The sequence below is a fragment of the Dasypus novemcinctus genome, chromosome 13 (genome assembly GCF_030445035.2).
Source record: "Dasypus novemcinctus isolate mDasNov1 chromosome 13, mDasNov1.1.hap2, whole genome shotgun sequence".
In the NCBI taxonomy this organism is placed as follows: Eukaryota; Metazoa; Chordata; class Mammalia; order Cingulata; family Dasypodidae; genus Dasypus; species Dasypus novemcinctus.
This window is the reverse complement of record NC_080685.1, coordinates 66,098,083-66,119,908: the sequence shown is the minus strand read 5'-3', so window position 1 is coordinate 66,119,908 and position 21,826 is coordinate 66,098,083. Positions and strand designations below refer to the sequence as shown.

Here is a 21,826-nt window from a genome sequence, read left to right as displayed (position 1 = left end):
CGTGCCACTGACAACAACAGAAGCGAACAGAGAAACAAGATGCAGCAAATAGACAAAGAACAGACAACCGGGGTGAGGGGGGGGAGAAAAATAAATAAAAAAAAAAATTATATTATTATCTCAGTGGGTGCCTCATTGTGATTATGATTTCCATTTCCTTAATGGCTAATGATGATGATATTGAACATCTTTTTATTTCTCATGTGATTGTTGGACATGTGTAATAACATCTTTGGAGAAATGTATATTCAAGCCCTTTGCCCAACATTTTTTAAAATGACAAGAGTATTTTAATTATATTATTTTAAGTATCATATTAAAAAGTCAATAGTATCACCCATACCAATCATTTGAGTTATTTTTCCATTTGAAGTGAAGGGTTTATGCTAAGTTATATACAAAATCTTCCCTGTGACCAAGAACCGAATTTGTGAGATGGCTACTTGAATGAGGGTGCAATCTATAGTTATAGAATAAAGTTTGTGTATGTGTGTATAAAGTTAATCAAACTCGTCCTTCACCTCATTAGCACCAGGCTCCAACCAAGTTACCTAGTTTAAACTTTTAGATAACAACAACTAAAAGAACAGGAACAAAGAAAGGTTATATTTCATCATCATAAGGTCTCACAGAGACAAGGAACATTTACAATTCAAATTCCCACCTCCTGAAAAACCTATCAAATCACAGAAGTGCAATAATCTGAAATGACTCTAATTTAAAGACTTAAGAAAATAACCAATTGCTACAATTGATTTTCACTGTGGAGAACACTTAGCTGTAAGAAGCATAGCTATACAAAAATAGAATATATACAAAAGATATATATATACAAAAATAGAGTGAAATATATCATTTTTAAAGTTGCAAAGATGCTTGTTTGGTATTCACATCAATAGGCAGTAACTGGGGAAATGCTAAAGATTTACATTCAAGTCCTTAAAGAATTACTGCAGAGAAATTTGATTACTAATTATCTTTGTTCAGATGCCTGTCAGGTTTATTAAAGACCATAATGGCATACAAACAGCCCAGTAATGGTATTAAACTCCAATCACTTTCAAAACAGCCATGATATATAACTGTCAAGACACTTCAGAATTGGCTTCACTGACACTAAAAATTGTATTTTTTTTAAAGACCTCATACAGTCTGCTGGCATTTCATACCAATCATTGGAGTAGGTAGTAAATGTAAAGGCTTGGAATTTAAAATACATCTCTAAAGTATTAAATGTAACTCAAAAAAAAATATGTCATGAAAAAGATTAGAGTTCATATAAATCGGAATTTTAAAAAAGAAGGAACATTTGGTGAATTTACTCAACTGAAAGAAGCTTAAATGATACAGAACAGAAAATATTAGAAACCTATATACAATAAAATATGAACATAAATTAGCCAACTTCATGGACATTTCCAGTTAAGCACTCATACAAACATGTATTCACCTTTTCAAATTTTATATAGGCATAACACATATGTACATGACATAATTTTAACCAAAAAAATTCAGAGATATTAAAACTATTCTTAAGTTTTAAAAATGGTGTGAAATAGGTTTCAAACACCAACATTTTATGTGAATGTAATCTCTTGATTTAATTCCATGATTTTATCATGCCAGAAACAAGGTGGGTTTTAAATTTTTTAATAGTTACTGGTACATAATACATTAGCTTAATAAAAATTAAGGCAGGGAAGCGGACTTGGTTGGCCCAGTGGATAGGGCGTCCATCTACCACATGGGAGGTCCCCGGTTCAAACCTCGGGCTTCCTTGACCCATGTGGAGTTGGCCCACATGCAGTGCTGATATGTGCAAGGACTGCCATGCCACGCAGGGGTGTCCCCCGCATAGGGGAGCCCCACGCACAAGGAGTGCACCCCTTAAGGAGAGCCACCCAGCGCCGAATGGCGCCGCACACACAGAGAGCTGACGCAAGATGACGCACGAAAAAGAAACACAGATTCCCATGCCGCTGACACCAACAGAAGTGGACAAAAAGAACACGCAGCAAATGGACACAGAGAACAGACAACTGGGGTGGAGAGGAAGGGGAGAGAAATAAATAAAATAAATCTTAAAAAAAAATTAAGGCATTTTTCAGACATAGTATCTCAGTGTGGACAAAAATGTTAGTGATTTTTTTTGTTGTGGTGCTTTAAATTTTCAGTATTTTCAATATAAGAAAATAGCTGCACACATTAATTTTTCTTATAAAATGCAACCTTAAAAAATTTAAGGTTGATCGATCTTTGTGGTTTCCAGTGTTAAGTCCTATTTTATTTTTCACATAATATGAATTCTTATGCAATATGCAGGACTGCATTAAGACCCAGTAGTCATTAAACAATGTTACCAAATAACCATATAAATCCCAAAATGCAGCAAAGATGAACAATCTTCTTAGCACACTTTCACCTCATTGAAATTGAAGCTGCTCCTTTGGATATTTTCTACCTTAATGTGAAGTAGATTGTTAGGGTTTCATTAGGGGTTTCCTTATGTAGCATTTTAAAGAAAAAAAATTATTTTGATTTTTTCACAGTTAACAGTTCTCAGACAAGACATTTTTTTTGGAAATCAGATAGTCCCAAGGAAATTCTGAATAACCAAGCATTCTTTAGTAGATGAAATCTCTCAATGCAATTGTAGTAAATAAGCATCTATTGATACATTCTTAGCTATATTGCCAGTACATCCCGGAACCAAAGTAAGGTGGTTTTCCTCTTCCCACAATTACCTAATTATTAAGTTTTGTTTTAAAATCTGAATATTTCCATCATTTACTATTTGTTTTGGATAACAGTTTTGACCATGGCCTTTTAACGACTGCTTGAAGCCAGTTTAAACTAACTATTACATATTCTTTAAATTTGCTCTTAAGAAGGAATTACTAGAGGCAACAGTCTACATGGCAGCCAAGTGAGAAGTATTGTTTTTCTTCCTGTAATTGGTGAGCACAAGGAGGCAATCTACCACAACTCTAAGATCTTCCATCCTCACCAAATAGGCTACAAGTTCACTTATACTTCCCTTCTCCCAGAAAGCTAAAGTTACATTCAATCTCAAATTTTTGCTGAATGAAAGTCGTGCCATTATTTCATGGCCCTGAGAAACCTCGGAGAAAAACCCACTATATTCTGATGATGGGTTTTCTGTCTGTGGAGTACCAGAATCACTGGAATTAACCGAATATGTTAAACTATTTTAGAGTAATTTTTCAGTCAGGTGGCCAGCACAAGCCACTTCATTTTCGTTATTTGCCATGCCACAGCCCCCACTTCTCCAGGACTGTTTATTTTTTGTAATAAGGATTTGTAAAAGGATGACGAATTTCTTTCTCCCATAGATCACCTTATATAGTTTATACATTTCCCAACTTGTCGAAGTGTTCTGAATCTGTTTATATAAGCAGCCAACTGTTTTGGAGATTTCTTAACCTCTTCATGTTCTTATTAGGGTAATTAGAGATCCTTTTTCTAGGAAGATCAATGGAATGATCCTCAATATTATTACAAAAGTTCCATTTTTTAACATCGTGGGTCTCAGATGCTGCAATCTCTTAAACAATCGTGCCTCATGGTACTGTGGCGCCTCAGCTCAGCTCTTGAGCTGAGGAACCACAACTAGCAGCCTAGAGCAAGTACCCTTAGAACCCAGGCCCGGCCCCACTCTGGGCTATTCAATCGTGGTTACATGCACTGCTCATTTTTAAATTGGGTTTTAGGGCATTGGAATTGTTCTGCATGATCTTGCAATGATGGATATGGGCCATTACATTTTATGTCAAAACCTACACAAGTGTATAGTGCAAAATGTAAACCATAATGTAAATAATTGACCATGCTTAGTAGCAATGCTTCAATATTTGGTCATCAACTGTAACAAATGTCCCATACTCCCCGTACTCATGTAAGATGTTATTAATAGGGGAAAATGTGGGGGGGGGGGAGGAGATAGGGTATATGAGAATGCCCTATATTTTCTGTGACTTTTCTGTAACCTAAAGCTTCTTTGAAAATAAAGTGAAAAAGAAAAAAAAGAAAGAAAATACATACACACATACACACATACATACATACATACATACATACATACATGCATAAATTGGGATGTTTTTCCTTTTGGTTGAGTTCTGAGTATTCTTTGTATATGCTAGATACTAGACCTTATCAGATATATATTTTTTCTCCCATTCTGTGGATTTTCTTTTCACTCTTGATATTGTCTTTGATGCACAAAAGCTTTTAAAATTTGATGAAGTTCAAATTTATCTATTTTATCCTTTGTTCTTTGTGCTTTTGGCCTATTTAAGAAACCTTTGGACTAATCCAAGGTCACAAAGATATGAAACAATGTCTTCTTCTAAGAGTATTATTGTTTTAGTTCATATTCAGGTCACTGATCCATTTCAAGTGGATTTTTGTATATGTTGTGAGGTAGGGATCCACTTTCATTTTTCTGCATGTGTGTATACAGTTTCTCCAGCACCATTTGTTGAAGAGACATTTGTTGAAGAAACTGTTAAATGGTCTGGGCACCCTCTGTGAAAAATAAATTGATCATTTTCACATACTAGACTCTCAATTCTATGCCAATGATCTACATGTCTATCCATATACCACACTGTTTTGAATACTGTAGCTTTGTTGTAAATTTGAAATCAGGAAATATGGTATCACCGACCTTAACCTTCTTTTTAAAGACTGTTTTGGCTATTAGGGGTCTACTGCAATTCCATATGAATTTTAAGATCAGCTTTTCTATTTCTGTAAGAAAGGATGCTAAATTTTATTGTACTGAATCTATAGATTGCTTTTGGGAGTAGTTAACCATTTTAACCTTAAGTCTTCTAACCCATGAACATAATGTCTTTCCATTTATTAAGGTCCTTTTTTTTTTTTTTAAGATTTATTTATTCCTCCCCCCCCCATTGTCTGCTCTCTGTGTCCATTCACTGTGTGTTCTTTTATGTTCGCTTGCATTCTCAGCGGCACCAGGAATCTGTGTCTCTCTTTGTTGCGTCACCTTGCTACATCTGCTCTTCATGTTTGCGGTACCACTCCTGAGCGTGGGGCAGCTCTCCTTGCGGGGCAAACTCCTTGCATATGGGGCTCCCCTACACAGGGGGCACCCTTGCATGGCATGGCACTCCATGCGTACAGCAGCACTGTAGGTGGGCCAGCTCACCACATGGGCCAGGAGGCAATGGGTTCAAAACCCTGGACCTTCTATATGGTAGGCGGACGCTCTATCAGTTGAGCCATATCCACTTCCCTATTTAGGTCTTCTTTAATTGTTTTCAGCAATGTTCTCTAGCATTCATTATGCAACTCTGATACCTACTTGGTTAAATTTTCTCCTAAGTATTTTATTCTTTTTTTTTTTTTAGGAGGTACCAGGGATTGAACTCAGGCCCTTGTACATGGGAAAGAGGTGTTCAACCACTTGAGCTACACCTGCTTCCCAGTATTTTATTCTTTTTAATGCTACTGTAAATGGTATTTTTTCCTTAATTTCCTTTTTGGATAGTTCATTGCTAGAGTATAAAAATACAGTTGATGTGTTTATATTTATAATTTTTAAATAAAATTATAAACATTCTATTTTTAAATATTCCCCTATCTTGTTAAAATTTTTATAGATTTAATGCTTAGTCATAACAGAAATTTTAAAATATATAGGAATGTAGAAGGAAGAAAATATATTAAAAAAACAGAAATAAGCATTGTTATTATTATTATTATTATTCATAGGTAATTCCTATACCTTTTTCTGGGCACACATGCAAATCTCTATGTGTGTTGTTTATGTATGTGTGAATATTCCAGGAAAGCAACCAGTAAATCAAAATTCTACATACTAATATCCAAAAAATGTCCATTATAATTGTTATAAATCTGACACCTGACCATTTCCTACCACCTCTACTACAACTACCCTGGATCAAACTACCACTATCCTTTTCCTGGATTATCACATCATAATAGACAACTAACTGAAATTCCTGCTTTACCCTTGTCATTACATGGTCTGTTCTCAACATGGCAAAGCAATCTTTAGCAAATAAGACTGATCGTGACATATCTTTGCTTAAAACGGTGCAGTGGCTCATCTCACTAACAGTAAAAGCCCCAAATCCCTCCAATGACTTACAGGGCCCTATATAAACAGGACACCTTCCTCCCCACTTCATCTCCTCCCACTCGGCCTCCTTGCTCAACTTACTCTAGCCACAATGTCCTCTTTACAGTTCACTTAATATAGCAGATATGTTCCTTCAAGATCTGTGCCATTTCTGTTATGTTATCTGGAATGCTCTTCCTGCAAATAACTAGATGGCTCTCAATTTCCTCCTCTAAGAATCTGTTCAAATTTCACCTTTATGGTGAGGGTTTTTTTTTTTAACACCCTTTCCAAAATTGTAACTTTCACTCCTCACTTAACGATGTCCCTATTCATCCTCTATCTCTGCTTTCCTCTTAAAAATTATGACATGATATAACATAGAAAGCCTAAAAAGAATGAAATGAAAATACAATATCCACACCATTTTCTCTGTGAATCTAGATTCTGTTAGACATGCTGCAGTGTTATAAATTGAGTTAGTTATTTAAATCTAGAGGTGCTGCATATGAAAATATATCTGAAGGTTGAAAAAGACCTATTGGGTATATGATTTACAAAAGTATCTAACATCATTTACAGCAGCAACTAGAATTTTTAAATCTAGGAATAAATTTAACCAAAGATATAAAGGACTCTACATGGATAACTACAAAACATTGTTGAAAGAAATTTAAAAGACTTAAAGAAATGGAAAGCTGTTCCATGTTCATGGATTAGAAAACTAAAAATTTTACACAAAATGATTTACAGAGTCAATACAATCCCAATAAAAATCCCAACAGCCTATTTTGCAGAATATAGAAGGGAAAGGGGTCTTGAATAGCCAAAAACATTTTGGAAAAGAACAAAGATAGAGGACTCATACCTCCTGATTTTAAAACATATTACAAAACTCCAGAATCAAAATAGCATGGTACTGGTGTAAGGACATGGTACCAGGACAAACATATAGACCAATGGAATAAAATTTAGATTTTAGAAATAAATCCTCAAAAATCTATGACCAATTGATTTTTTAACAAGGGTGCCAAGTCGACTCAACTGTGAAAGAACAGTCTCTTCAACAAATGATTCTGGGAAACCTGGATATCCACATGCAAAGTAATAAAAGCAGACTCTTCCCTCACACCATATACAAAAATTAATTCAAAATGGATCATAGACTTAAATATAAGAACTAAAACCAAAAAACTCCTGCAAGAACACACAGGGAAACATCTTGAAGACCTTGTATTAGGTAATGAATTTTCAGACTTGACACCCAAAGCACAAGCAACAAAAGAAAAATGGGGCTTTATCAAAATTTAAAACCTTTGTACAAAGGACACTAACAAGAAAATGAGAACGCAACCAAGAAAACAGTAGAAAATATTTGAAAATCATATATCTGATAAGGGTTCAATATTCAAAATATACAGTAAACTACAACTCAACAATAAAAATGGACAAAGGACTTGAAATGACATTTCTCTAAAGATGTGCAAATGACCAACACATGAGAAGATGCTCAACATCATTAGCCATTAGAGAAATGCAAATCAATGTATCAATAAAATTGATTTGTTTAAAAAAAAACACAATGAGATACCACTTCACACTCACTAGAAAGGCTGTTATTTAAAAAAAAGAAAAATAAAAAGAAATGATAAATGTTGGCAAGGATGTGGAGAAAAACAGGAACCCTCCCATTGTTTGTGGGAATGTAAAATGGTGCAGCCACTGTGGAAAACAGCTTTGCAATTTTTCAGAACTATAAATATAGAACTACCATCCAAACTCAGCAATCCAACTTCTAACTATATACCCAAAAGAACTGAAAGCAGAGATTCAAATAGATATTTGTACACTGACAGTCACAGTGGCATTATTCACAATTGACTAAAAGGTAGAAGTAACTCAAGTATCCATCAACAGATGAATAGACAAAATGAATATATACACAATGAAATATTATTCAGTTACAAAAAGGAATGAAGTTCTGGTGCTTGTTACAATATGGACGAACCCAGACACAAATAAGCAAGTATTGCAGAATATCGCTTATATGATATAATTAGGATATGCACATTCATAGAGCTATAAATTAGAATATTAGTTCCCAAGGGCAAGGATGGGGGTGAGGAATGAAGAGTTAATGTTTAATTAGTACAGAATTTCTGTTTAGGGTGATGAAAAAGTCTTGGTAATGGATGGCGGTGACGGTAGCACAACATTATGAATGTATTTTATTTTATTTTTTTAAAATATTTTATTTATTCATTCGTTCATTTATTTATTTATTTCTCTCCCCTTCCCCCCCACCCCAGTTGTCCGTTCTCTGTGTCTTTTTGCTGCGTCTTCTTCTTTGTCCACTTCTGTTGGTGTCAGTGGCATGGGAATCTGTGTTTCTTTTTGTTGCATCATCTTGTGTCAGCTCTCCGTGTGTGCAGCGCCATTCCTGGGCAGGCTGCACTTTCTTTCATGCTGGGCGGCTCTCCTTATGGGGCACACTCCTAGCGTGTGGGGCTCCCCTACGCGGGAGACACCCCTGGGTGGCATGGCATTCCTTGCGCGCATCAGTGCTGCGCATGGGCCAGCTCCACACGGGTCAAGGAGGCCCGGGGTTTGAACCGTGGACCTCCCATGTGGTAGACGGACGCCCTACCCACTGGGCCAAGTCCGCTTCCCTATGAATGTATTTTAATACCACTGAATTGTATACTTTTAAGTGGTTAAAATGAGAATATTAGGTTGTATATATGTTATAGAATTAAAATTTTAAAAACCCACAACTATAGATCTATGATAAAAATGAACTCATGTAAACTACAGACTATAGTTAGTAATTGGGAAAGCTGTACTTTCTGCATGATTTTGCTGTAAACCTACAACTACTCTGGTAATTTTTTAAAAAATGTAATTAGGGTAGTGGATTTGACTCAAGCAGTTAAGCGCCTGCCTCCCAGGTTCAGTTCCCAGTGCCTCCTAAAGAAGACAAACAACATGAAGACAATAAGCAGACATCTAGCAAAACAACAAGCAGATGAGAAAAAAAACAATAAGTAAGACAACAAACAAACAACGAACAGACAAAGAGTAAAATCAAATGAGCAGGGAGTGGATGTGGCTCAAGCATTAAGTACCCACCTCCCACATGGGAGGCCCCTTGTTCAGTTCCTGGTACCTCTTAAAGAAAAAACAAGCAGACAATGAGCTCAAACAACAATCAAACAGATGAAGGAACTATCTCAGGGGTGAGGGGTGAGGGAATGTTACTAACACCCTATTCGAAGTTTACCCAATTCTTCCAGGTTCTTCAGATACTACATTTTAGTCTCTTCTCAACACTACAATGAAGGTAAAGATTTTTGTTTTGCTCACTGATATTTACTAAGATTGTGCCAGCACATAGTAGATGATCAATATGTTTGTTTAATTAATTAATTAATTAATGTTTGATACACATGTACCTCTGGGGCTGACTTGCCTTTGAGAATCTGCTCTAGAATTTTTTTTTTTAAACCTACATTGTTGATTTTTTTTTTTTTAAGATTTATTTTATTTATTTCTCTCCCCTCCCCCCCGCCCCAGTTGTCTGTTCTCTGTGTCTATTTGCTGTGTGTTCTTCTTTGTCCACTTCTATTGTTGTCAGTGGCACAGGAATCTGTGTTTCTTTTTTTGTTGTGTCATCTTGTTGTGTCAGCTCTGTGTGTGTGCAGCGCCATTCCTGGGCAGGTTACATTTTCTTTCGCGCTGGGCAGCTTTCCTTATGGGGGGCACTCCTTGCGTGTGTGGCTCCCCTACATGGGGGCACCCTGCTTGACACAGCACTCCTTGCGCGCATCAGCACTGGGCATGGGCCAGCTCCACATGGGTCAAAGAGGTCCAGGGTTTGAACCGCAGACCTCCCATGTGGTAGACGGAAGCCCAACCCACTGGGCCAAGTCCACTTCCCTTGAATACACTGACTTTCAAACAAAGACTTCACTTTTTCTGAAGTAGCTTAATATGAGTACACAAAATTATTTTGTAAAGGATCAAAAGAGCAATATAATGTAAAATAATTGCACAAGTTATTTATTACCCACAAAACCATAAATCCATTTTAGTATACTGGGATATTTAATGTTTTACTTTCCATTTTTGCTGCCAAATCATAATTATCTTTTCAGGGAAAAATCCATAACAGATTATTGAACTTAACTGAGAAAACTTACAGAGCTTTGACGGTAAAGATTGGGACATTTCAGATTTCTCATATGGGTTTTTCAGAGTTAAGTTTGTATTGCCATGTACCAGTCCTGGAGAAACTAGAAATGCCCCCACAAAGTTCCCAAAGCAGCAGTTCCAGGGTTACATATTTATATTTGTTTCTATTGCTGATAGAGAATGAACTAGTGAAAATCATTTCAGACATGAATACCAGGCCCTGAGCATGTTGTAACTTAAAGTATGATAACCAATGACCAACAAAACAAAACCAAATTTAAATATGATGCTGTAACACACTTAAAAGAAAAAGACCCTAGTATAAGAAGAAAAGCATTTTAACAAGTCTAGAAAGATATGAGGAAAACCTAGGAAATTTGTGAATATGCATTGGTTAAAAACATACTTATCAACGTTTTTAGAAAAGAGATTTGGAGCATAAAATGGCATGTACTATACTATAAAACATTATATTTTGTTTAAAGTGAGATAAAAAGGCTTACCAACATTCAATCTCTAAATAAGAATTTGGGTCAACTGATTAGAGCCATTGAAAGCAGGAAACTTTAATTAATCACCTTCTCTCTGACTCAGCTATTTGTAATATACAATGTAAATCCTTTGATAAATCTTTCTAACTAGTATTTTGCAGGGGTGAATTAAACATACTTGAGGAAAAAATATACAAAATGTTGGAATTAAATTAAGGGAATATATGCTATATCTATAAATTGCTAAAACCCAAACTCATGAAATTGACAAACTATGCACAGATCTTAAAGATCATATAATCCAATGCTCTGATTTTAAATGAAAAAAGTGAGTTTCAGAAAGATTAGATGATTCACTCAAAGTGATTGGCTTTATATTCCGTAGCAACCAGTTTTTAAGATGCAAAATCTGTTCAAATAATTTTACACAAAAAGCATAACAACACACAAAAAAGATAAAATAAATATTAATGTAAATTTTTGTTTTTATTTTATTAATGTGAATTTTTATAATGAGGTGGTTTTGAATAGAAACATTTAAGTCAGAATTATGGATGACAGTTGCAATCTATTGTCGGGCTAATTCAATTTGAGATTATTAATAAAATTTTGAGTCACAGAAAAAAGTAGTGGCTAAAGGTATAACATTTTGTTTTCTTACAGTTTCCCTTGCAAACTCAGAATGTACTTTAAAGAAAATATCTCAGAAGCTTGAAAGATTGACAGAGCAAAATCATCAACATAAGCAGATGCTAGGTATTAGCAAAAGATAACAACCCACACTAAGAAAAAAGAAGATATGGCCTATTCAAAGAAACAAGCCAAAAATAAAAAGTAAAAATAAAAAACCAACCAAGGAACAAGTCAAGAATCTAGATGAGACTCAGGATTTAAAACAACTTTAAATAATGTTCAAACAAACCTCCTTAATTGATTTAAGGAGATGAAGGAAAATATAACTAAAGAGATAAAGGATATTACAGCTGACACTGTGCAAGCATAAAGAACAATTTGAAAACCTGCAAAAAAGTGTCACAGCCTATGGGAATGAAAGACAAAATGGATAAGATTAGAAACACATTAGAGGCGTATAACAGCAGATTTGAAAAGGTAGAAGAACGAACAAGTGATTTTGAGGATAGACGTTTGAAATTGAAAAAACAGGAGAGAGACACAGAAAAGAATGCTAATAATTGAACAGTGTCTCGGAAAACTGAATGACACCATGAAACACACAAACATATGTGTTATAGATGTCCCAGAAGGAGAAGAGAAGGGAAAAGAGAATGGAAAGAACAATTGAGGAAACAGTGACTGAAAAATTTCCAACCATTATGAAAGACATGAATATCAATATTCAAGAAGGACAATGTAACCCAAACAGAATAAATTTTAACAGACTTACTCCAAGACATCTACTATTCAGATTGTCAAGGGTCAAAGACAAAGAAAGGATTTTGAGAGCAGCAAAAGAAAAGCAATGTATTACTTAAAAGGGTGCCTGGCTAAGTGGCAATATTTCTTCAGAAACTGTGGAGGCGAGAAGGCAGTGATACAATATATTTAAGGTACTGAAAGAAAAAACTGCTAACCAAAAATTCTTTATCCAGCAAAACTGTCCTCCAAAAATAGAGAGTTTAGAGTCTTTATAGACAAACAAAAACTGAGAGAGTATGTTACCAAGAGACCAAATCTACAAGCGATATTAAAGGGTGTATTACAGCCTGATAGGAAAAGACAAGGGAAACAGACCTGGTAAAGAGTATAGAAATGAAAAATGTAAGAGAAAAAGAAAGGTTCAAAATATAGACAATAATAAGACATGACAACAGAAAGTCAAGGGATAAAATGGATGAAGTAAGTAACCCCTTTATAGCAGTAACACTGAATGTAATGGACTGAACTTCCCATTTGAAAGACATAACTGACAGAATGGGTAAAAAAACACAAGCCATCTATTTGTTGTCTACAGGAGAATCACCTTAGATGCAAAAACACAATCAGACTGAAAGCAAAAGGTTGGAAAAAGATATTCTACTCTAATAGCAATCAAAAAAGAGCAGGTGTAGCAATACTAATATCAGTTAAAATAGACTTCAAATGCAAAACTGCTATAAGAGATGAAGAAGGTTACTATGTATTAATAAAAGGGACCTTTCACCAAGAAGAACAAGACAACATTGATGAAATGGACAAATTTCTGGAGGAAAATGAACACATCACACCTAACCTAGAAGAAACAGAAGACCTCAACAAACCAATCACAAATAAATAAATTGAAACAATCATCAAAAACCTCCCCAAAACAAAAAGTCTGGGATCAGATGGCTTCACACGGGAATTCTACCAATCATTTAAAGAATATCTAATACCAATCTGCTCAAACACTTCCAAAAAAAACTGAATAGGAACACTATCAAACTCATTTTATAAAGATAATATCACCCTAATACCAAAGTCAAATATATTACAAAAAAAGAAAGTTACAGACCAATTTCTTTAATGAACATGGATGCAAAAACCCTCAACAGAATACTTGCAACAAATCCAAAAGCACATTAAAAGAACTATGGACCATGATAAAGTGGGTTTTATCTCAGGCATGCAAGGCGGTTCAACACAAAGAAATCAATTATTGTAATATACCACAAAAACAAATTGAAGATGAAAAATCACATAATCCTCTCCATTGATGCAGAAAAGGCATTTGATAAAATACAGCATCTGATCTTGATAAAAAATACTCCAACAGACAGGATTGGAAGGAAATTTTCTCAATGTGATAAAGTGCATATATGAAAAACCCACAGCTAACACCGTACTTAATGGTGAAAGACTAAAAGCTTTTCCACTGAGATCAGGAACAAGACAAGAATGCCCACTCTTCCCACTGTTATTCAGTATTGTGCTACACGTTCTAGTTAGAGCAATTAGGCAAGAAAAAGAAATAAAAGGTGACAAAATAAGAAAGGAAGAAGTAAAACTTGCATTATTTGCTTACATGATCCTATACTTACAAAATCCTGAAAAATCCACAACAAAACTTATAGAACTTAGAGACAATTTCAACAATGTGGTGGGATACAAGATTAATAAGCAAAAATTAATAGCATGTCTACATACCTAATGAGAAATCTGAGGAGGAAATATGAAAAAAAAATCCATTTACAATAGCAACTAAATGAATCAAATATTTAGGAATAAATTTAACCAAGGACATAAAGGACCTGTATTCAGAAAACTATAAAATATTGCTAAATGGAACCAATGATGATCTAAACAAATGGAAGGATATTCCATGTCCATGGGTTGGAAGACTAAATATCATTAAAACATCAATCTCACTTGTATTAGTCAGCCAAAGGAGTGCCAATGCAAAGTACCAGAAACCTGTTAGCTTTTATAAAGGGTATTTATTTGGGGGTAAAAACTTAGTTACAAGGCTGCAAAAAGTCCAACTCATGGTTGCTTTCTCACCAAAGTCAGTTACTACATGTTGAATCAAGATGTTCACTGATCTCTCATTGGTCTCTGCCTGTCCCTCTGGGCTTCCATTTCCTCTTGAAGTTCTACAAGCCCAGCCTCTTTAGGCTTCATATTCAAGTGATCCTGCAGTCTTCTTTCTCCTGGCATAGGGCTCATTTCTTTTTGCGCCTTCTATTACCAGTCTCAGCTGTTTTGCTCTCTTACCAAGGTCAGCTGCAAACTATCAGGTGAATGGCTCATCTCTCCCCAGGGCCCCAACTGCTCAAGCCTTCTCCTTTCTGTTACATGAAAAGATAAAAAATGACAGAGCTCTCTCTTCTGTGTTTCTGTCTGTCTGTGTGAGTGACTGTTTATATCAGACTCACCAAGGGAGTAAGGACTCAACCTGAGTCACACCTTACTGACATGGTTGAATCAAAAAGCCCTCAAAGGGAGCGGAGGTGGCTCAAGTGATTGGGTGCTTCCCTCCCACATGGGAGATCCTGGGTTCAGTTCCCAGTGCCTCCTAAAAAGAAGACAAGCAGACACAGAGAGCACACAACAAACAGACACAGAGAGCAGATAGCGAGTACCAAAAAACAAAGGGGGAGGGGTAGAGAAGTAAATAAAATAAATCTTAAAAAAAAAAAGAAAAAGCCCTCAAAGCAATCTTAACAGGTAATCAAATAAGATATGCCCCTTAACTGAATTTAATATAATCAAAGGGTATCACAGCAGAGGAATAAATTAATTTATGAACACAATCTTTCCCTTTTTGAGATTCATAAAATAATCTCAAACTGCCACATGACCCAAACTGATCTACAGATTTAACGCAATCCTGATCAAAATTCCAATATCCTTCTTTGTAGAACTGGAGAAGACAATTATCAAGTTATCTAGAAGGGTACAGGATACAAACCCATGAACAGCTAAAAATATCTCTAAAAAGAAGAACAAAGTTGGAGCACTCTCACTTCCAGACTTTAAAGCATATTATCCAGCTACAGTGGCAAAACAGCATGGTACTGGCTTAAACATAGACAGACCGACCTATGGAATCAAACTGAGAGTTTGGAAATAGACCCTCACATCTATGGTCAAGTGATTTTTGTCAAGGCTGTTAAACCACTCAGCTGGGTCAGAAAAGCCTATTCTACAAATTGTGCTAAGACGACTGGATATCCATACCTAAAAGAAAGCGTACCATTATCTCACACCTTATACAAAAATTAATCCAAAACGGATCAAAGACCTAAATATAAAAACTAGGACCATAGAACTCTTAGAAGAAAATGTAGGGAAACATCTTCAAGACCTTGCGCTATGTGGTGGATCTTATACCCAAAGCACAAGAAACAAAAGAAAAAACAGATAAATGAGCCTGCCTCAAAACTAAATACCTTTGTTCTTCAAAAGAATCTGTCAAGAAAGCAAAAAGGCAAAAAAATATTCAGAAACCATGTATCTTTTAAGGGATTGATCTCCATGTTATATAAAGAGATGACACAACTTAATGACAAAATGAAAAGCAACCCACAAAAAATGCGCAAAAGAATTAAACAGACATTTTTCTGAAGTAGAAATATAAATGGCCAAAAGACACATGAAAAGATATTCAACATCACTATCTTATTAGGAAAAGGTAGATCAAAACTACAGTGAGTTATCTTACACCATACATAATGGCTACTATTAAAAGAACAGAAAGCACCCAGTGCTGGAGAGGATGTGGAGAAATAGGAACACTCCTTCACTGTTGGTGGGACTATAAAATGGTGCAGCCTCTGTGGAAAACAATCTGGCAGTTCCTCGGAAAACGAAATAAAGAACTGCCATATGATCCAGCAGTCCTGCTACCAGGTATATATTCAGAAGAGCTGAAAGCAAGGATGTGAACAAATATTTGCACACCAATGTTCATAGCAGCATTATTCACAATTGCTAAAAGATGGAAATAACCTAAGTGTCCATCAACCGATGAATGAATAAACAAGATGCGGTATGTTCATATGATGGAATATTACTCAGCTGTAAGAAGAAATCAATTGGGGAAGCACATGACAACATGGAGGAACCTTGAGGATATTACATTGAGTGAAATAAGCCATACACGAAAGGATGAATATCATATAGTCTCACTGATATGAACAAAATACAAAGAGTAAACTTACAGAGCTGGACTACGAAGTATAGGTTGGTAGGAGATATAATGTGTGATGAGAAGGGGGAGAAGATGCTGGATGTATGTAGAATGTCTAATAAGGTCAAATTTAAGTAAGTGGTAATGGCTGGACTTGATGGTAGCACATTATAATGAATCTAACAAACACTGTTGATTTATGGCTATGATTGTGGCTGATAGGAGTAGTCATGGAAGATTAATGTTAGTTGGATGACAGCTGGAGGATAATACAGGGAAGGTATAACAATGATTTTGGAAGTAGATGAGGATTGTGGTTAATAATATAAACACAGTAATTTCTACTACAGGGTGTTAAGAATGTGGTGATAACTGGGAAAAATATAACTAATGTAATTTATAGACTAGAGTTAACAACAACATTGTAATGTTTTGTAGCAAAAGCAAAATTGGTACTACATTAATTCTAAAGGTAAAAAAAAGAATATGGGTTAGGTTTTATGAGATATGAACATAATTAACCTTTTTCTCTTCATTTTTTTTTCCATTCATAAGGAGATGTTGACTAGTCATTTACCTAATCTGTATCCATCTGTATATGTTTCTGAACAGTGGAGGAACAACTGAGTTACCAGTTGGAATCAGATAAAAGTACATGAAAAATAACTTTTTAGGAGTATGTTTCCATAAATTGTTGAGCTGCCTTTTTTTGTTCTTTTATTTTTCTGAAATTAAAATCAAGTTGTTAATAAAAAAAAGATGTTCTATAATACCAATATTTCCTGATGCAAATAAATCATTTCTAATAAGTCCTGGATATAAGCAATTACTCAGGGAGAATGTGATTCTTAAAATTAATGGAGTTCAGTGCCATGTCAGTTGGCCCTACATTGGAGTTCGTGTTTCTGTGTGATGGAACTGGACTCAGATGTGATCTTTGTTCACAAGCCTCTCCTGTTACTTTTACCAGAACTGTAGTTGGTGCTGGGGTTTAATATATACCCAGGGAACCTGAATCTCTGGACTGACCATGTGATAGCCAGGCCCTGAGCCTCAACAGACTTCAGCTCCTACACTCTGGTTTATTGGACTTACCTCACTTAGCTAACATGGAGGTGAAGAAGGTCAACCACCACACCAGGGAGCCAAGAGTGCCTACAACTGAAAGCAGGAGGATTGCATCCAGCATCCACGTGGAATCCAAGCCCCCTCTTGATATAGATGTGGAGTGGACACAACCAATCCAAGGTCCACAGGATGGAGGAATAGAGTATGGATTAGAGTGGACTTACTGGTATTCTATTCTTGAACTATTGAGATTAGTAATCAAAGAAAATGTGGCATTGGTGTGGAGAAAATGGCCATGGTGGCTGCTGGGGGTAGGGAATGGGAGGAAGAGATGAGATGTGGCAGTGTTTTCGGGACTTGGAGTTGTCCTGGGTGGTACTGCAGGGACAGTTACCGGACATTGTATGTCCTCCCATGGCCCACTGAGTGGAATGTGGGAGAGTGTGGGCTATGATGTGGACCATTGACCATGAGGTGCAGCGGTGCTCAGAGATGTATTCACCAAATGCAATGAATGTCTCATGATGATGGAGGAGACTGTTGCTATGGGGGGAAGAGTGGGGTGAGGGGGGTGGGGGGTATATGGAGACCTCATATTTTTTTAATGTAATATTTTTTTTAAAAAGGCAAAATTAAATATTAAAAAAAAAATTCTTATTGATCTGCCATGTAGTTTCTTTAAGTCTTCTACAATATTTTTTACCAACCAAGACTCTTTAAACTGTGGGGTAATTCACACATGTTAATATGCAGGGACAGGATTTATTTTTAAGATTAAAAAAAGTATTCCTTCTTTTTCTTTTCTTTTTTAAATGGCAATGGGAATCTCAAATGTAACTTAAACGGTGTGACTTCAAGAGAGTTCAACAAATCCACTGAAAGGGGAGGAAAATGATTAGCAGCTCATTAAAAAATACATAGGAAAGAACTTAAAAAAAAAGAAGACAGTGAAGGAATATGGCATTTATAGTTGTACATATATGCTATATTAGTGAGCAATGAGGTATAGTGCCAACCAGACCTCTGAATAATAATCTCTAAGTAAATGACCCAGCGTGAATATGTTGAAAAGTTCTACTTGTGACTCTGGTGCATAGCCAAGCTTTAAAAACAATAATATAGGCCTTCAATAAATATATATTGACAAAGCAAAATAAGCATTTTTTTTTTACTTACTGAAATACTATTATGTAAATACTGTTATCCTGAAATTTCCCAACACAAATGCATGTTTATTGTAGATCAGCTCTAAGGTACATAAAATACTCAAATGCTTTCTAAATGAAAAGATTAAAAAATCTTAAATACATTTTTAATCTATTTTATTTTGAAAGTGGTAATCCCTGTCTGATATATATAGTTATTTTCTGCTAACCAGAATATCCAATTAGCTAGAACATAAAGAATGTGTTAACACAGGAAAAAAAGAAACAAAATCTTTGCTTTACATCAAAGTGCAAATTTTTAAGACATTGTCTTTCTTAGCTCACAAACCAGGTAAGTTATTTCTTTAGTATGATTGGCTATAAAGTCACCTCTACATAGGCTACTAATTTGTTTGATTTTTTTAAAAAAATTACATAGCCAAGAACTAAAAGTGCACCAATAATCAACAGTGTTGTAATATATGGGCAATTCAGAATAGAAGTTTCAGTAGAATGCTAATTCTGCTGCTCTTATAAATATCTAGAACAGATTATCTACGTATCTTGTGGAAATCCAGAATATCTTAACCCAAAACAAAAGAAACATTGAATCCTTCATCCAAAATCATCCTGTAAAAAATAATGCTTGGCAAAATAATTATAAAAAGATTATGGGCTTGGGGAAAAGCATTTGCAGGGAGGAATGTATTGGCCTACTTTATTTTAAAGTAGTTGTTTAAAGTTCTTTTTAAGCTATGCTAGCAGTACGTAGCAATACTATTCACAAATGATCTCTATCCTTTCATTTAACCAAGACCACAGTATTTTGTTTCTGTAAGCAATAAAAGTATTTCTTTATCTTCGTTTTAAAAAATCATACATGCTAGATTTTTCCCTAATCTAGACTGGTCTTTTCTTAAATTATTTTCAATTTTATTAAGGCTCTATATCCTGCTAATTTGTGACTTTTCATTGGTTGTGGCATATATAAGTAATGCTTCTCAATCAGGGTTTCACAACCAAATCACTTGGAAAAGTTCTTTGTTTGTACGATTGTTTTGTTTTTAATGCCATCTCTCAGCTTCACCTCAGTTCTTCTGAATCAGAATTTCTAGGGAAAGGGTTTAGGCATATATTTTTAAAACTTCCCAGCTATATCTTATGTGTACCCTAGGTAAGAAACAGTTTCTAAGGTAACAATTTAGCAAAAATGCCCTCTATAAGACAATCTAGTACCTTAAACCCAAAACCCAAGCACTAACTATTCAATGATTAACAGCAGTAATGGAAAACCCTAAAAAAGCAAACTCGTAACTCTAGAATTCAACTTTTTTGGAGATATAGTACCTGTTCTGGTATATTGTAATCCAAACATTCTCCAGGATAGACCAGATTTCTTGATGTCTGTTAAGCTGGAGAAGTTGAGAACCCGAAAAAGAGCTTATGTCTTGGTTATTAGACTTCATTGAAGAGGTATCTTCCTGCTTTCTACCCATTGTGTTTTCTGAAGGGTCTGCTTTAAGTTTTGCTTTGACCTGGGGAAATAAGAATTATGTAAGATGCAGCTAGTCCTTTACTAGTAAATGAGCAAAACAGAATGCCAACTGTCCTTACACATGTTCTAATTTTCTGGGAAGTTCTAGCTATTCTTTGCCCTTTATTATGTACAAAATATTACCAGAAAAGCATCAGAGCCGGAAAAGATATTTTCCTTTCCTACTGAAATCAAATGGTAGTTCCAATTTTTATTATAGTGATCATTCTTAGCTAACATACTAATGTCAATTGAAGAATACTATTTGAACACTTCTACATACATGGAATTGAACTAGATAGAGGATACCTAGAATATGAAAATAATAAGGTACTATAAAGCCTCCAAGCATCTTACAGTCCAGTAAAGAAAATGAGATTGCCATTTTATATATATATATATTATATATATATTATATATATATATATATATAAGCAGGATAGAATTTAAACTTTAATTATGGTGTTATGGCAATGGTGAGACACTGAGTATTTTTCTTAGACAATGATATGCTCAGCACTGCTCTTTATGATATGACAAACTAGAAGAGAAGAAAGTAGAGGAAGGAAGATTTGTTAGAAGGCTGAAATAATCCAGGGAGTCCTGAGTACTTGAATTAGGTAGGAAAAAGCAGTGGAATGAAAAAAAAAAAGTACGCAAAAAATATTAAAAAGATTAACCATAGACTTGGCCAAAGACTAGATACGGAGAGTTAGGGAGACCCGACCATTTATTAACACGTAAGCCTAGAAGAATAATGGTACAAATAATAGAAATTTAGGGTAGCCATAAAGTCTGGAATGGTATGTATGTACATGTACATGTGTGTGTTTTAAATAGATGGAACCCCTATGATTATTTCTCCAGGGGAACTTAAAGACATTTTTATTCAACAAAAATGAAACAAATAATTTGAAGCAACACATCTCAAATGCACATGAAGATTGATAGAAATGCTATTTTAGGGAAGTGGATATGGCTCAAGCAATTGGGCTCCCGTCTACCATATAGGAGGTTCACGGTTCACTACCCAGGGACTCCTGGTGAAGACAAGCTGGCCCATGTGGTAAGCTGGTCCACGCAGAGTGCCGCCCTGTGCAAGAGTACCGCCCTGCTCAAGAGTGCCGCCTAGTGCAGGAGTGCGGGCCAACGCGGAGAGCTGATGCAGCAAGATGACACAACAAAAAGAGACACAGAGGAGAGACAACGAGAGACTTAGCAAAACCAGTGAGCTGAGGTGGTGCAAGAGAATGATCGCCTCTCTCCCACTCCAGAAGGGCCCAGGATCGGTTCCCAGAGCTGCCTAATGAGAATACAAGCAGACACAGAAGAACACATAATGAATGGACAAAGAGTAGAAAATGGAGAGAGAGGAGAGAAATAAATACATAAATAAATCTATTTTTTAAAATGCTATTTTAATTTGCCACATTATTTGCAATTTTGAACAAATTGAACTGTGCATTGCTGATAAGGGGCAACACACCGAGCACATCATATATCATAATGTAACACTAATAAACCCTTTAATGGTTTGTAGTCTTTATGGCCACCATGAAGTAAAGCCAAGAAGAAAGGCCAGTGAAGATAAGGAAAGGAAAAGAAACAGAATATAAGATTGATTTTAGATATTTTGACTCTGAGGTATAAAACGGCATC

General features: G+C 35.5%; 1 protein-coding gene and 1 pseudogene across 8 annotated transcripts in view; both read right to left on the bottom strand.

Moving 5' to 3' along the window:
- The window catches only part of SWT1 (SWT1 RNA endoribonuclease homolog), a 213,281-nt gene that overhangs the window by 111,756 nt on the left and 79,699 nt on the right, over positions 1–21,826 (bottom strand). For all 8 annotated transcript variants that reach the window (XM_058274866.2, XM_058274868.2, XM_071207612.1 and 5 more), the window contains one exon: positions 19,981–20,168. In XM_058274866.2, the coding sequence (XP_058130849.1) occupies positions 19,981–20,168 (188 nt within the window). The remainder of the gene's footprint in view (positions 1–19,980; positions 20,169–21,826) is intronic.
- Positions 1,519–5,053, bottom strand: LOC139436348 (KATNB1-like protein 1 pseudogene; annotated as a pseudogene).